The 18,758-nt window shown below is 33.9% G+C and overlaps 1 protein-coding gene across 1 annotated transcript; it reads right to left on the reverse strand.

Moving 5' to 3' along the window:
* Positions 1 to 4,977: 4,977 nt before the first annotated feature.
* On the reverse strand, positions 4,978 to 17,825 carry LOC136828573 (coagulation factor IX-like). Its single transcript, XM_067086581.1, has 10 exons — positions 17,682 to 17,825; positions 15,637 to 15,683; positions 14,779 to 14,909; positions 13,301 to 13,422; positions 12,903 to 13,006; positions 9,769 to 9,890; positions 9,049 to 9,126; positions 8,556 to 8,727; positions 6,330 to 6,598; positions 4,978 to 5,216 (listed from the first exon to the last, which is right to left on the reverse strand). The coding sequence occupies exons 1-10, from the start codon at positions 17,718 to 17,720 to the stop codon at positions 4,993 to 4,995; spliced, it is 1,308 nt and encodes a 435-aa protein (XP_066942682.1). The 5' UTR covers positions 17,721 to 17,825; the 3' UTR covers positions 4,978 to 4,992.
* Between the last annotated feature and the right edge of the window lie 933 nt (positions 17,826 to 18,758).

Genomic DNA, 18,758 nt, shown 5'->3' on the forward strand with positions numbered 1-18,758 from the left:
GTCCTGTAGGATTCCAGACAATATCATCAAATTATTGCAGTCATCTTTCTGCTGTCCTTACTTCCTAGTGTAGTTTGCGTACCCTCATTATAAAAGACAAAATTACTAGTAGATAATTCTTATTATTACATTCTGGATTAGGAAGCAAACACACACGACTGAACTGATTAACACGAACTGGCTTGTTCAGTTTGTATAATCCATACCAGAATTATAACAAACAATTTGCAGGAACTTTGCGACATACTTGTGACTGGGATGCTTTCTGCAGCAGTCGTTTCTGATGTTATCGCATAGTTGTGTTCTCTGCAATGATGGGCCATGATGGGCTGTCTCTGTTGGAGGAGTTGATAATAATAATTAATGAGAGAACATGCTTTTGAACAAAAAATAAAAATGGTTTTCATTTTGGTATTATTAGGTGCCAATTTCGACGAGGAAGGAATTATATGATTATTTTAGAAAATGCAAATCACGAGTCAACATCTTCTCTAAGAAAATATGTAAAATTTTGACCACTGCAGTCATTAAGGATAATCTTCACTTTTGCTACTAAATTTTTTATTAGTAGATATTATCTCTACATTGTAAGACATACTCTCGCCAATTTAATGAAATAGTGAAATGGATGATTTTCATAAAACTATTAATTTTAGATAAAATGGTTCATTGGTAGTTTCTATTTCCCCGACAATGTAAAAATAACTAGGACCATCGATGGATGGTCTCTTGTTTGTCCACTTTTCATAAGTTGTACTTCAACGAAGTCTTTCATTTCCACGATCTGAGTCCACCACGCCGAGAGCAAGCAGACTTTTTGAACATCAACACCAATATGGTAATGCCTCGCACAACGAACTTCTCATTTCAGGGCCTTCTTTGTACACCGTTGGACTGAAGGAACAGCCTCCCAGAAGATATAATTTGGAACTGGCGTTCAAGCAGACATACGGTTCATTACTTCCATAGCCACTTCATTCTCCTTACATTTAGTGTTTTGATTTATTGATTGATTTACTAATTTACTTTTTCATTTTTAATAACAGGGATCTCTTCTTTGTGTATTCCCCTTAATCTCCTCTTATTTCTTCGTAATGAACACCATATTCTTTGGAAGCTTGATTTTCAAGTCAATGGCTCCTGTGGGCTTGTACTGTATGAATAGGTTTCATATTCTGGACAATATTAATCATAATGTCATTTTTATACATGTCATAAAGTTATAGGCTTTTTGAAGATAATAAACTCATCTTTTTTTTTGAAGAGTCAAACCGCACAAAAGTTCCTTATGATATTAGGAAATAATTGAAATTTTTTGTTCGTGTATTTTGTGTTGAACTATAATAAACAAAAAATGGATAATCTAATACACATGTACATGTTCACACACCTAATATAAGCAAAGATTTAAAATACCCAGAATCATGATTTACTTATTTAACATGGAACGGAATGGTTCTCAAATGCCAGTCGATTGTTTATAAGTGGCATCATATACTTTTAGTTATTTTAATATTATCCCAGAACTAAAACGAACTAATTACTATTTTTAATGACTGCTTTGCTGAAGTGGAAAGAAGTACTCTATACGCTATCAACAAATTTTCAAACAGGTAAAATGAAAGAAGCATGTTAAAGTTGCTTTATCAACACAATATTGAGCAGCTGTCAGGAATCCTGCGTTTGGAGATGACAGACCCGCCTACAATATGGTCGTGATGCGATGTTAAACCAACACCCGGGATATTCATGTACACTGTTGATGGCTGACCTCAACAATCCTGGTCACAGGGTTTCGTCGACCACATTCTGCAGCAATTGAAATGATGCGTCATTGAAGTTTGTATTTTACTGTCTGTTATTTATCTGTACATTTGGCGTAACTTCGTAACCATAGACATATTTGTTTTGCTATTATTCATCATGGTCAAGCCAAATTCTGAAAATATTCCTTTTTCGACATTCGAAGAAAATGTGAAATCTGATTCAACATTTAATTTTTCTACATATATTTGAGTGAGTCTTGCTTTGATTTTGTTAAGCATATTTGTTTTTGGTAGAGTGGTTTTGATTTGCGTTGTTTGAGATATCATGGCAGTTGTTGTTGGTTTTTATTTTAGGGTTTCCTTTGACTTTGTTATGCAGTTTGCTGTGGCTGAGAGTAGCCGAACTCTTTTGATTTTGCGGTGATCTGAGTTAGTGTCAGGATTTATGCGAGTATCGAGCGGCAGTTGCTGTAATTCAATCCTACATGACGCGCTCTACGACCTCTAACTAGAGAAGTAAACTAATGCCAACGGACATCTTTTCACCTAGTAGACGTCAAACCATGACCCATACCGGATCATGGAGCCATAATACTTACCACAGGACTTATAAGTGAGTTCACTAATTCTTTGCGGTATTTTAATCCTATTTATAAAACAGAAATTTATAGTTATGTTGGTAGGAAAGATAAATGTATTCTCATATTTTATAAGTGAAGAAGTTATATTAGAAAAACTCTCCATTCATGCTTCAACATTTGTTTCCATATATTTGTTTAGCAAGTCACTCTTACAAAAGTGACAATGGTTGTCGTTCTAGTTACAATTCATTAGTCTAATGCAGAAAGTTCCTACTTAACTTTGCACTGAATACAATAAATGTCGGTATGTTTCTATTAAACAAGGTAGAGAGTACTGTATATATTGTACTGCTTAATACAATGTTTATTATTATTCGTATTTGATATCTTTCATCTTATTTTATGGATGAAAGAGCTTTCCCCCAAATTTAACTTTCTTTAGGAGAAAATAAGGATAGAACATCCTTACCTCCGATCTATCTGATCTTATTTTTTCTTAACAATAAACTTTATGCTTACTGCAGCTTCCGGTAGGAGGAGGAGCAGCAGTTGTTGTAGCAGGAGGAGCAGCAGTTGTTGTAGCAGGAGGAGCAACAGTTGTCGCACCGTCGCATAGATTATTTGATCCATAACCATGCTCCATGGTATCGATGTACTCTGTCCCAAAAAATTTACATGGTTGGTGCATCATGAAATGTTTCTATACACAAATCATAATTGCCATCTATAAATAATTTTCCATTACAGACTATAAGCATCATTTTCTTCAGCGATCAGTAAAAAAAAATCAAACAAAATTTAAGCCAAACCTTGAAGTAACTCTGGCATAAACTCATGTGATCGGGTCTAGCAACATCCATATCCCCATGATGTAACTGCTTAAGACCCATTTGCCATTGTCTTCACTACAAAGTTATCGGTCTCCCTGGAAAGAGGAAATAATTGTTATTTTCATATAATTCTCCTTGTATAAACAAATACATATCAGTTAAGAAAACACCGTGAGGTGTTAGTACTGACCAGAGGAACCGTAACCCACCACGTATTTGTTTTGGTGTCTTTCCCTCAGACAATTGAGTTCTCCTGTTGTTTTTATAGTCAACCAGGTTATCTTGAGTTGTTGCTTATTGTTAATATGGAGTATCAGTTAGAACCTTTGTGTCCTTGAGATGGCTTATCTCACCCTGCATAAGATTGCTCCTCCTTTTCTGTACTTTTTTACCTCTAATATTTTTAACTATGAATGTTTATTTTTCAGTAACCATGGAAATATATATATATATATATATATATATATATATATATATATATATATATATATATATATATATATATATATATATATCTATATATATTTTTCTTTAGAAATTAAATTGGCTTCGTTCATTAAGGGTTAGAAATAAAAGAATAAGATGTCAAACGCATGAAAAACAAAAGAAAAAGAAAAGTAGGTGGAGAACAGGCAAAAATGGGTAGAAGCAGCTAAACACAATAGAAAAAAAAGGAGAGTAAGATAAGAATACAGAGAAAAATACACGATGAAAAGGGTCAGAAGACAACAGATGACAATCAGAATCTCCATCTGTTGAAGCATTGCTGGATTTAGTGATACTAGTATGGGTGGAATTGCATGAATAAGCTTTTGCCAGTTAAGAAACAGAATTAGTGAATGATTTAAGAAAAATTGCCTTCTGTCTTACCGGAGACTGCCAGGTATATTTTTTCCTTGCTCTAACTTACTATTATTAATCGGTTTCAGATGATTATGCGTTCACTCCATTACTCATATGAAATACAAAAGAAGTACGACAAAATGATTTATGTCGCAGATAACTAACTGGATTATATTTTATACAAAGCCATCTTAGATGGGTAAATATGAACTCATTTTGAATAATTTCATATTTTGAGAAATTCCAGGCGAATTTTACACATAAGTATATTGAATGCCTAACAAATTCAGGAGAGTGTTGGGAGTGATTATTTTGTCTAATGATGAAAGTGAAGCGTACATTAAATATAAAAAGGTATAGCAGTTACCTTGGTGCAAAAGTTGGTCTAAGAAAATGGTGTAGTTTGCCTTACAGATATTTTTTTTTTTTTTAGAATTACATGTAGAAATATAGAAGAAATCAAGGAGAGGACATCAGATGTAAATGCATTGTTCAGAAAAAAGTGGTAATACACAATGGAATGAATTATTTAAAGATGAAACAGTGTTGATAAACGATGGTGAAGACTGAGCCTCTAAGTTTCTAATACTTCGTAAGAGGAGATACTTAAAAGATTAATGTAAGCTGATTCAAAGTGATGAAGGTGAATCATTAGAATATAAAAGTTGGTAGAAGGACAAGAGGGGAGGCAAGTTATGGAGCTGATGAATAAAGCCAGATTAGAGTGTGCTTGAGTAAAAGGTATGGGAAAACTGCTTGCGAAGACCAAATCTGAAAATATTGACAGAACTTCGTTTTAAAATCTCTTCATGGAAATTTCGTGTTTATGGTGAATGGATTAAAACAAAAGTGATAAATGTATTGGAGGCAGTAAACCAAGAAGTGTATTTATGCACCAGAGTGATGGAGATGTGGGAGGCAGGGGCAGAAGATGTCAAGAAGGTAAAACACTATAATGCTTGGTTGTGTACCCTACTGTATTGCAAATGAAGACTGTATTGGTAATACAAAGAGTAAACAAAGAATAAGTAAAGAATAAGCACTGATAAAACGTACCTGGCAGGCGTCCTTGCCCCCCTCAGGGTGCCCTGCACAAATCATGTTGCTGGTTATCTCACCATCGTAATTTTCATTACAGGCTGCATTGGTTACTATTGGCACATCCACTTCGTTAAGAATAACTGGTTGAGAACCACCTGATTGGAATATGTAATAACACCATTAGATGTAAATATGGTTTTGATAGTAATTGTATCAATGTTTTCTATTCTGAAGGTAAATAAAGTTTTACAAGTAATTTACTCTCATTGCAGTTGAAGATATAATTCTGATAAACGGAATAGTTGTCTTAATTTCTTTTTACATTAAAATATAAGGTTATCAAAATCTTCAGGTCTTTTATCCTGATTTCCTTTTACCAATATATGGAGGACCAAAAACTATTTCTTCCACGTTTTCATTTTTCTTTTATCATTTCTACGTTTTTGCTTTCTCTCCTAATGCAGTTGATGGTTATACACAAAGGAAACTTTAGACATAAAACCTAAAACGAGAGAGAGAGAGAGAGAGAGAGAGAGAGAGAGAGAGAGAGAGAGAGAGAGTTTTTTATTCATAACGTCAAGCTTCTTATTATCAAACATTCACGAAAAAGTTCTTCGCCTTTGTAAATCACAACTCCTTTAGAATTAGTCTTAAAAAAACTTAAAAGACTGGCAGTGACTTGATTTAGAGCTCGGCTAAGTGTATCAATAAATCACATTCAATAATTTTATTTCTTTCTCAAAGCCGGGATACCGAAATATTTACATTTTTATATAAACTGAGAATAATCCGAGTACTTAAAAAAAAGGTTACTATTGTTTCTTTGTTATTCTGAGAAATCGAAATGAAAATAATTTAGACACAAGACAAAATCTCATAAACTGTGCGTAAAATAAAGGGCAAAACTCAATGAGGAAAGGAAAGAGGGACTATAATGAAAGAGAGAAGTTAAACTGGAAAGTATCCAAGGAAAGTATACGAGAAATAATAGAGGATAGCGACGAGAAGAGAGAAAAAGAATAAAACGAGGGAAGAAAGATGGCTGCGGAATAAATGCAGCTGAAAACCGAAACTGGAGAAAGGAAAAGGGGAGGAAAAAGCTGGAATGGGAAAGGAGGAAGATTAGGATTGAAAGGAGAGGTAAAAGTACTAGCAAAACGAAAAAAAATAGCGAAGGTTGAAAGAGGAGGAAAGACAAAAGGAAGAAAGAAGGTAGGAGATCCTCAACGATATATATACGTTAGAAAGCATAAGAGGAGTTTCAGTACCTTCACTAAGTGTTCCCCAGCCTGAGGTTATAGCCTGGTAACCACTGTAGTCTTTGGAGGCATCTGGAAAGCAAACGGGCTTCACGCGATCGCTAAGAGTTGCAGGGGACGAGAGCAAAATAATCCCAATGTCGTGATCCATTGTGTAATCGTCATAAAGGGAGTGATAGCCGCTGTAAGCGACGCCAATCCTCTGCTGAATTGCTGTAGGATTATCCAAGTCGTGAGCGCCCAGGAGAACCTCTGTCTCTATTTCGTAGTCTATCATCCTGATGAGCGAATAAGCAATCATGCATCATATGCGTTTTTTTCTATATCTTAGAAATAGATTAATATAAATTTACAGAAAAGAAGTAAACCCTTCATTAGTAAAGCAACTTAGAAATTAAGTCTGGTGATTTTAAAATCAATGTTAATCTGTTTTAAATTTAACTTTTTTCTTAGGGGGCTACCTTCAATTTTTCCATGAGTGTTGGGGTTTCAAAAGAACTTTTGCAAATTTAAGTTCAGATATATATACATAAAGAATAAATTCTTATATGAATTCTCTCCGACCGGCCAGTGAAGAATTAGAGGAATTTATATCTGGTGATAGAAATTCATTCTCGTCATAATGTGATTCGGATTCCACAGTAAGCTGTAGGTCCCGCTGCTCGGTAACCAGCTGGTTCTTAGCCACGTAAAATAAATTTAACCCTTCGGGCCAGGCCTAGGAAAGTTGTTAATCAGCTCAGTGGTCTGGTTAAACTAAAATGTATTTAACTTAACTCATATGAAGTCTTAAAGCCAGTTTAGCTACTAAACACTGGTTGAAAGATCTTCGTGATTTTAATTTTTTTTTTATATTCTGTGTGTACATTAATATAATGTCGTGATTTGTTAAGCGGATGATTACCGTCCTTAATCTTTAAAATCACCGCAGCTGAAGGTGGGGATCAAAGCACCGAAATGATGCTCTACTATAAATCTAAAAATCATTTATTATTATATCATTAATATTTACGCCTTCAGATTTATACACAAATATGCATACCTTTGTAATTTTTTTTCCTGAAATAAATTGCATTCATGAAAACTGAAGGCATAGCAATGATCCTTCTAAGCGAACGATGCAAAAATTGTTCTTGTGGTATTTACTACAACGATATGACTTTTCTGTACCAAATAAATCTACGACGAGAGAGAGAGAGAGAGAGAGAGAGAGAGAGAGAGAGAGAGAGAGAGAGAGAGAGAGAGAGAGAGAGAGAGAGTTATATTATAGCTAGCTAAATCACCTGCAAAATTTTATAAGTCAAAGAATATTTGACTGTTACAAATTCTCTTCAAAGGTTTCTTTCGTATTGGAACATATGCCTAAAAAAATAGAAAAGAAATAAGTCTAACAATAACTAAAAATATTGAGTAATCCTGATATATGTATAATATAGTTCAACTATAATCCACATAATTCCAATACGTCTTTCATTCAATATGAAGACATCATATTATGACAAATGAGCCTGATATTATTTATCTTTTTATTCTAAAATATGGTATTATTTGTAAATGAAGTCAGGTTACTCATTATCATTATAGAATACGCTCTAAACAGACTAAAGTACTGCAGCTTCAGAACTACCCGGCCGAAAGCATTCTATGATCATTCTATAGTCTCAGTAAGATACGGAATGACGTTGGACTTTAAACTTAAGAAGGTGCTATCTCTCTAACAGCTGTGTTAAGGAAAGTAATTAAACACTTATGATTTGGAAAGTACACAAAGAGATATTTTAAGCTACCTTAAGATCTGTCTTGATATCTAGACTGAAATTTATAATTTTTTTTAAACAACACAATCTGAAATTATCCTCTGACCTTCAATAGGATGTCTATACTTAATTTCATTTTGCAATAGTGCTGTTGGAAATATAACTTTTACTAAAGGGAAAATGGCAGTGTAAAATATTCATTTCAGGTTTCCTTTCCTATCTGAAAGTACCTGGATTGATTTGTGCCTCATATAACCAAATCAATATAAGGGCCAAACAACTCTGAAGAAAGTTGAACGTTTCATGAGCAGGGTAAGGGGCACCCGTTTAAAATCAGGGGAAGTATCACTCTTTCAAACTAATTTGGAGAATGATGCTTTTGAAACATATCACTATATTTGGAGAGGCCAATGACCATTTTTTTAAGGAATGGAATTGTCATAAATATTCCAAAGTTTTAATGATGGTAGTTTCTTACGCTTTGATGCAGTGCGCTGCCGTCACAACGAGTTCGTCGTTGAGCAGAGAACCTCCACAGAAGACGCTGCTGGATCCAGCATATACGAGGGCTACTTGCCAAGGGTACTCATTGACCTCTGTCTCGATTCCTCCGACGATTCGCGTCACTCGGTTCACAGTGCCACATGATTCTATTGGTACAAAGTGTAATGGAAGAAACAATACAATTTGGAATAAAGGATTAAATGAAAAATTGAAAATTTCTTGCTTCAAGTATACGTAGTTACACTGATATGTCTGTCATTATTTATTATTCCTTACATCATTATATATATCGTTTATAGAGACAGTTTGGAGTCCCCTCTCAACATGATTTACAACTCGACTTACACGGAAAATTAAGTTACCCATTAATTGGCCTATGTACACCAAACATTTCAAATTTTATTGATAAAAAATAATGGGAGATTTCCATCTCGTTTTAACTTAAAGAACTAAAAATTCATACTCACGGCAGGTTTTGTCTGAGGCTTGAGTTGTTGTGGTTGAAGAGATAACGGGGGATGTGGGCACCGTTGTAGTTGGTGGCACTTTGGAAATGAAGAAAATTATTTTCAATTTGTGTTCATATTATACATATGCATTTGCTATTAATTAAAACAATTTTATTATTCTATTTTCTTTTGCATGCACAAATAAAGGTTCACAAAAACGACATATTAAACATAATCAATAGTTATTTATGCATTTCAGATAGAGTTTGTAAATCTGAAAGCTGTGGGGAAAGGAGTTATGTGAAACTCGGAGGTTAATCAAAAATCGTTTGTAATATCTTTAGCTCTCATGTAACAGAAATTTTATTGCTGCTTCTGCCTTTTTGCACCCTGCAGACGCTAGAATAACAAAACTCGTTTTTGGGTTGTTCTGTAATAATAATGTTGATAATGATTTCTCTGATTTATAATTTTTCTCGAATTTCAGTACGGTTTAATTTATTAAAAAGTTCCAGTTGTTCGATGTAAGAAATTGCAGCATACACTTAGCGAAAACAGATGAGTTCTAGAATCTGAAAATGTTTTTTTCTTTAATAATGGAAAAGAAGGATGTAATTCTTAATAGAATGATCTTCAATTAGCAACATGGGAATTCACAAAATGAGGATAGGGTTTTGCAGAACATATGGTTAAAGTTTATCTTTGAATAGGAAGCCAAAAGCATTTTCGTATATTTACCTGAAGCAGAAACCCTGCAGTTGAAACCCTTCTTCGTCCTTCTGCTTCCACTAGTTCTGAAGTATACGTCCATGTTGTTATCGTCGCTTGTTTCTGTGAGTTCTTCCTGGTTTTTGCAGTATCTGTTTAACGAGAGTTGTTAGTGTCTTAGTGTATCCTGGCTGTATTAAAAGTTAGAGCAATTTCGTTCTTTATTACCAAAAACGTATTTCCTCCATTAGAGAAAGTATTTGCCATTTGTTTATGTAATAATAATACAAACTCTTATTTCTTGTAGACGAAACTGACTTCACCGGCAGACTTTTTCAACTATCACTATACACATTTTGCATTTCTTTTACCATCTTACTTGTTTCCTAACAACAATATTGTATATCCGTCATCATCCCAAAATGTTATTTTACCTCGTTGGACCTGGGAAAGAATTTTTCATCGCTCACAAAAGTAATGAATGTAAATAGAAATACTTAATGATACTTTTGCGAACGCTGTATGGAAGACCATGCAAATAACCTCAGCAATTGCGAATCACAAAAATTAACCTGAGCTGCGGTAGGTGCATTGACCATAGGATTTTACACTTTGACATGTCAAATAAGTGAAGGGCAGTATTATTTTTGTCTGTGTAAGATGAAGCCATCATTCTATTACTCCAGTCGTACTATATAAGTAGCAAGCATGTGCGTAAACAAACAGAGCTACATAAGTCACAGATAGTTAGCAAAGAGGAACGAAAGTGTAAATGATGAAAACCTCAATAATTGGAGTTCATCCTGTGAAAAAAAAAAAGAACACGTGCCTGATAAATATTCGCTAAAATATGATAGATATACGAGTAGGGAACATATGAATTGCAAACCTAGATCATAAAGAAAATTTATGAAGCGGATCGTGGCTTTACACAGTGGATCCATCATGAAATCTGACAAGTTAATGGAAAGGTACAATTCATAGATGCCCTTAGTTCTTAAGCATATGGTGGTGATAAAAATCTCTCAACTTTTAAACACTAAGGAAAACTGAAATAAGAAACCGGAAGGAAAGTACTCTGAAGCAAAATAATAAAATAATACCAGTAGACAATAAATTAAAGAAATATGGACGAGCATCATGGAGGTTGGTGAATCACTGGAAAAGAGAGACTGGATATGGGTAATGTGTATATTGATACAATAATAGCAGACGAAATTGGTAAAAAAAAAAAAAAAAGCGCGTATTCATAATCTTAAGGCCAAATGCTGGAAAAGCGCTTTGTAACTGGAAACGAATAAGCAAGATGAAAGTGAACGTTTACAAGGTGAATATCATGATGTTTTATGCACTAATGAAAGAAATCTCGGAAAAAAATAAAAATGCATTTTGAATAGCACTGCAGAATGCTAAAGATGAAACAGCAAAGACATATGAGAATATCTTTAGGTGATATGAATGCGAAGACCTGGTATGAACAAAAAAGGATTGAAGGATGTGATGGTCAAGGAAGGCCTGAAAGAATATACAAACGAGTTTACTATTTTTTGCTGCAAATACTCTTGCAATTAAGTATACTTTTCTCCAATAAACTGACATCCGAAATATTCGGAGCTAAGAAAGAGGTATTGGCACTATAAAGCATTTTCATTAAATATGTAACACAGATTAAAATATTTAAATATGATACGTAACGTGGTCTTGTTAAGAAATTTTCAGTAAATAATGGCTACCATAAGGAGTGGTATTTCCCCTTTCCTACTGGACATTCTCATAGATTTTGTGATAAAAAAAACAGTCTGAAGATGGAAGAGGTATTCACTGCTCTAACGATAAGAATATGACACTTATGAATTATGCAGATAATGCTGTGTTCATTTGGTAAACACCATAAGGTATAAAACACTTGCTTTATAGAATTCAAGACACATCTAAACATAAATCCAGAAAAATACATGAAAAACAAGCAGAATGAGGCCAAAGGCTTTATAAAGGGATAAAATAAACTAAATGACGAGGGATGATTCTTTCAGATATTTGTGAACAATGGTTTCCAATCAGATTTGTATTACGATCCAGACATGAATCATGGTACGATGATGAAAGTATCTCTCCGAAATATTTTATCGGTGGGAGAATATATCTTTAAAAGAAAAATCACGAGTCATATGACAGGCTAAAGAGAGAAAAATTACCATATAGGCAAGTTACGAAGTACTTTATGTACATAATATAATGGTCAAGGGGACCTGAAGATGGGTTTTGGCATGTCCTTTGTGCAGCCGCAGGGAAAGTAGATACAGTGTCAGCTGGGTTGCTGTCAGCACCAGGAGAACTGGAAGACCCAGTCCTACTACGATAAGAACTGAGACGCAAGGCTGGAGGTGAGAGGGAATTTGTGGAAAATAAAGCAAATAACTTTTTCTGCGTCCGTCTGTGTCAATCGCCGTTGGAGATGTTGATAAATTTCAAAACAAAAACGAGTTTAGCTATTTGTATTATGTGTTCTCTTAAAAAATAAATACTGAAATAGTTAAGCTCGTGAGGTAAATATATTCTACCAATTTCAGTCCTTTTAATGAAAGGATAAGGTAGCCGAATTTTGGAGGTAGAACCAATTCCAAAATTATGCTTTTGTTAGCTTTTCTTACTTGAGCATTAAGCATTTGCAGTTAAATGCTTAATTGTTATATTTTTTTTCTCAAACGACTAGTTATTGTTTTACGTGTTGTAGTAATTGTGTAACAATGGAAGTTTATCAAAAACAAAGAATTTCCTGGCTTAGAAGGTAATGACGATGTAAGAAATACTTGAAGCAAGATGCAAGATAAGCTTTATCTGCATTAATCTTCCCTTGGATTTCAGACTGATGCGTAATCCTGTTATTTTATAACATATCAAAATTTCAACTTATGGGTTCTGTAAGGAGCAATATTTAAAATTAAGATAAAAAAAAGTCAAGAGCATCTTTGTTAAGAAGTACAGAAGATCTCACTCACCTATATTAGTTATTATATTTTTCATATAGTTTTTACCAGGAGCTGTCATATAAGAATTAGAATTCCAAGCAAACAAATCATATCTAGCCAAGTCGTAATAATGGTAATAAAGAGAAAATACCTCACTGTAATTATGATATTATAATATTAATATTTTCCACCTACTTTTTATTGAGTCCACCTCCTGTAATTAGCACCGATGACTTCCTGCAAGGCTTTAATTTAAAAACTCTGCATGAAATGGTGAGCTTGGAGTCTGGGGAGGTTCCCTGGAAAATAAAATGCCACTCTAGAAAGGAATGGACTTTGGAGGAACATAATATCTGACATATCAGTTCTTAAACATGGAAATTACTCTGCAAAATTACATGGCAATAGTTTCTTTGTCATATTTTTTGCATGGCCTTAGATGCCGTGACTTATAAGATAAACTTACTTTTTTAGTCAGGTTTTGCTCTTACTTCTCAAATATAGTTACTCAGGAAAAGCTCTAATGAAGGATGCAGTGTCTTGCGCCATTGATAGTGAATTAATGTAGAATAAAATATTGAATAAGAACAAACCTGGAAGGTCCATCTGCAGCTTTCATTTGGAGGATATCTTCCTGGGAAATTCTCCGACTTTATTGTTACAGTCTGGCCAGGACTCAGACTATGAGAGCCGCAATCGACACCTTCATCTTTTTCTAGAGAAGAAAAGTAAAAAAGAATAATTAACTTACTGAATAACATACATTACGACACATAATAGTGAAGCAGGTAAATAGTTTTCAACATATAACAGTCACAGCAAATGTGCACCTGTGAACCACACATAGATGATCATATTTTTCACGGAAAACAATAAAATCCTTAATATGTTTTAAATAAAGCTATCATAAAGAACATATAATTATTTATAAAATGAGTATTAAAAAATTTTATAAATCTAAGTGGAAGCAACGAAAAAACTACTCAACTATATGTAAACATATTAGCTCTATAATATCCAGGTTCCTCGTCATAGGCTAATTATGGAAGGCCTTACAAGAGAGGCTGTTTATGAGAGAGAGCAAAGTTATATGGAGATCGAGAAGCTTACTACATATCTCTGATTCGAATTATTGCTGAATTGGATACTGAATACGATTTGCAAATAATCAATTCTTTGTTCAAAAGATAAATAGAATTTCTTTCCGAGGTATCAGAAATGATCATTGTTGAAACCTATGAATTCTATTTATTTGAAGTCGGATCTAAAGTAAAAGCAACAAATAAATGTATAATTCAAAACTCTATGTAGTTTTTACAGTCTTCGACATTAGAATATTTTTCAAATCCACAAATTCTTTTTCCTTTTCCTTATTTCTTCAATATTGCTGAATTACAATTACTAATAATATTTCAGATTTCCTAGTCGCATCTCCGATGCGTTTTATTTCTGGTTTATCAGTGCTTCATGTTATATTAGTTAGTATTGAATTATTAGTTAATTACACCATCGTCAGAGAAGTAAGTAAAAATCATTTAAAAAAAATAAATCGGAAAACTTAAAACCAGATGTGTTACTATACCATGACTTTTTTTTCTAATGACTTGTGTGAAAATTCTGAATTATGAGCCAACAAATCATTTCCATATTCAAGGTTAGGAATTTCCTTGAATATACAAGTGATCTGTGGTTGCAAGTGACAATTTTTCTTAGTTTAACTGATAATCGAAGGCCGATATGTCAGAGCTTTAAAATACCGATAAATGTTGTTTATATTGTGTTATATTACAGGAAACTAGTTTTACTTGTCATACACAGCACTTTATATTAATAAATGGCATCAGGTGTATGGAATACTTTTTTTTTTTTTGCAGGGAGGCATATTCCTCCACTCAGTTGGCATCGAGTCATGTGAAGTTCATGTTTTCAACAGCTTATATTTTAAGAGGTTACCATTCTATCAAACCATGTGATTTAAAAATATATTATTTTTCGTATTTTTAGTGATGTTAAAATACATTCTATATCCTAAATTTCTTTAAATTTTAGTTTAGAATGTTTCAATCAATACCTTGTTTATTAGCTAATTTGTTTATGAAAGAGTCGAAGTTTCGGGGCATAACAGTCCATCTGGGTTGAATTAATGATTCATTTCTAGGTTGTATGGTAAACGATCCTCTCCCTGATGGCACAAGGATCCACCTGGAAAAAGGAATGGAACCAATTTCAATGAAAGTCAGGAACAGATCAATAAACTGCAATGCAAAAGTCGTTATACCTCAAAAGAAACCTCGTAACCAAGATCTCACTCTACAGTGAACTGGTCTTCTCCCTCCATTGCCATTCCTCACTTATGGTAATCCACAAGCAACTTTGAATTACTTTATTGGGAAGTTAATATTCTACCCTTGCATATCTTGACAATCTTTATTGATGTTCTTTTTTTACACAGCATCATTTCGTAATATTATATTTTTTGTTTTTTCGTAAACATTCATTCTGATGAGTAATGACATATTTTTAAACCTAACTAGAGGGCGCATTATTAGAAACAACAATTGGAAAATATTGAAAAGATAATAATCCTCTCTCTCTCTCTCTCTCTCTCTCTCTCTCTCTCTCTCTCTCTCTCTCTCTCTCTCTCTCTCTCTCATTTTCCTATTCCTCATACTCAAGTATCATCTCTCAATCTCTCCTCTTCTGACTGTTCATTATGTAAGTATGAAAACTTCCTACTTTTTGTGATCCCTCGTACTATTCATATTTCTTTCCCCCTTCGCCAGACTAGGTACCATGCTAAACTTCCTTTTATTTCTGGCTTTCGTTCACTATGAAATTGCTTATATCACTCAGATCAATTAAGTATACAGTATTAACTATTACAATGTAAATGGGAAAAGGAAATATTTTTGCATATTTATATACTTACGTTCCATTTCCATTCGATGCAGGAGCAGTGCTAACACACCAAACACCCTGCCGATCAAATGCAAATTAAGAAATGTGAGAAACGTCAACGTAGTCTTAAGTATATGGTTTAAAAGGAAAGCGTCAAGTTATAACTGAAAAATATCTTTGGACCCATTAGGTTATGATATATAGGTCAAAATATTCACAATTATTTAATCAATAACGTCCACAATATCGCACTTTACTTATTAGTCTTAAATTGCGCATACCATGGAGTTCCCTTAAATTAATATACAATTAATAATGGAGATTTCTTTTTATCATAGTTTTAGATATCACCGTACATTATGGAATAGAATTGTATTTCAGCTATTATAGGTAAAAGGAGTTTACATTCTATGTTGTTTTGAGAGAAAACCCGTAGACTAGTCACTACAATAAGTTTTTCATAAGTGCCAAATGGAAGTACGTTTCATTCTATGGACTGATGGGAAGCATTCCTATATTTATTATCCACAAAAGGAGTTGGATTCTGGTGTTCGTACATCTTATAGTGAGGGGAGGCAACTGAAGTATCCAGTGGTTGTCATATGTTCTTGATTGACCGAATGTTTTGTATAACATTTGTTTATTTCTGTTTACTTGCATAAAAAACTACTTAAGAGTGTTTTTTTTTCAGAACGGCTATTTTTCTCTCCTACTTTTTCCACAGGCATTCCTTCTCTCGTGAATTTGACTGCAATATTCTTGCTCTTTGATTAATCAGAATACTCCTGCATCATAAACTGCTCAAAATTATTTTAAAGTCTTCAGACAATGTGAATAATAACTACATTTAATACAATGTACTTATTTATAATACTCTGAAAAAAGCCTATTGCGGAAATGCTTGAGGGTATTTTTTTTTCTTATAGCCCGCCGGAAGAGTGAGGAATTTACAGAATTTTGATGTAAATATTTCAGTAAGCAGGTAAGACTACTGGCATTTTAGTCACTCGGAATAAATGAGAGTGTGTTGTCATACAAGGACGAAAAATTACTTTCCCTTACTAGGATGCTAAGAATTTTTAAATAATAAATGGATTTCCTTCCTCACGTACTATAGAAGATTTTCCTTATTTCATTCCTATTTACTGTATGTTCAAAACGTTCGTTTTCTTTGTCACCGAGTGAAATTTTCATAGGTATAAGGATTTACATGGTTGTTCTTTGCTCATCTTCATATACGAAAACGCCTCATAAAAGAGTAGTATGTTTAATTTTCCACAAGATAATTCAGAAAGGTTTTCCTCAGATAAGAGACATTTATGTAGGATGAAATTTGTACTGAAACCGGAACGTTTTAAAAGCTTCAGATTTTCGTTTCTTCTTTCTAGTAAAGAAATACGATAAACGGGTTCTAGATGTGATGCAAGTGCTTTGTCATTTTTCAGAATAAGTGCATAATGAGAAAGAGTAGGGTGAAGAAACTCCCCAGAAATCAAGCAAGTATTATAATCAAGTATTATACAATGCTGGAAACTCGGAAGAAGACAAGGGCTTCACAACAAAGCTCAGCACCCAAATGGTTAGAATCAAGCTTATTTTCTCTGGTATAATAAGTTATTTGCAATAAATGGAGCAATCAAAATGTGTTTCCAACGAACTCAACTTGTTTTAAGTGTGAGATAAGAGAATGTGTTATAGACTAAATTTATGTCTCTTACATAGGAGACAAAATATCGTCTCATTCTGGAGACGTTCCACATATTAGGTGGGCATCTCCGGACAAAACTATTTTCCTTGACAAATTATCTTCTAAAATGACGAAATGTCTACAGTGTATATAGTTATATTATTCAAGCAATAAATCAGTCACTTGCTGCGACTAGTTAAGCACATGAATCATACATAAATGACAGTTATAGATTCACAGAAGTTTTTTCTCTAAACTTCACCTAATGACCAATTATCTCATGTCTCATTCGGAAACAATATTAAGAAAACGTACAGAATATTCATCACTAAAACACCCAAGAAGGAATACAATGACAGCTCGGAGGCCGCGAATGCAGCCGTACATACCAAGAGGACTAATCCTACGGAAAGCTCCACCGAACCCATCTTGGCTTCGGGTGTATCTCCAAGTTATCTTTCTGCGGGGATCTCCAAACGACGTGGACTGACAACTGAGACTACTGTACAGTTGAGAGATCCACTGGCTCTGTGGATGGATCGCTTCTGATCCAGCTTATATGGGATTAGGATGAATACCTCGGCTCATGACGCATCTTTTCACGGGCGTTTTTGGAACTCATAAACACCTGTGACACATTAGCCTTCACTATCATGGTACTCCTAACACGAAAAGCATATGAGTAATTCTCAATAATTATAGTCGATTTTAAAAGCTCCTTATTCACCTTTTAGATCTCATTTGAACGACCATAATTTAGGTTTTAAGTAACCTCTCTCTCTCTCTCTCTCTCTCTCTCTCCTCTCTCTCTCTCTCTCTCTCTCTCTCTCTCTCTCTCTCTCATACTTGCTTCGTGTTGATAAGAGAAAGTAGTTAATTTCCTTATTGGCCGAGCGATTATGTAAGTGAAGCAATCACCATTAAATAAAGATGATTATCTGTAAAAAAAAAAAAAAAAACGTTAGGCTTCTACAGTTACTTATAATTTTTTTTTTTTTTTGACATAAAAACTAAGTCAGGACAACATACTTCTGAAGGTTTAGCTTTCAGGTCAGTGTTGGATAATTCTCCGGTTTTGACGAAATAAAATTTTCGTTAAATTCAAGTTTTGATTATAAACATAACTACGTTCTCTATCCTTGTTTTTTGGGACCAAGATATTGTAATGCTGTCTATTACTAATGAGATATTGCTTATGATCTACGGAGAAAAAAGGAAAACTTAATTTCAATAGCACGCCATAGAAATCTACTTTTTATGTACCATGGAACGTAGGTCTTAGGACACTGCCCTATGATAACCCTTCGTGGTTTTTGGCCGCGATCTGCAATATTAGATTTTCGCTAAAGGATCAAGAGGACAAAATTTCGAAAATAAAAATTCTTTCACAAAAGTAATGTTATCTCAAACAATTAATGTTAGTTGGTCTCGTACTTCTATGATTCTCCTTTGAGCTCTGAAAACAA

The sequence above is a fragment of the Macrobrachium rosenbergii genome, chromosome 43 (assembly GCF_040412425.1).
Source record: "Macrobrachium rosenbergii isolate ZJJX-2024 chromosome 43, ASM4041242v1, whole genome shotgun sequence".
Classification (NCBI taxonomy): Eukaryota; Metazoa; Arthropoda; class Malacostraca; order Decapoda; family Palaemonidae; genus Macrobrachium; species Macrobrachium rosenbergii.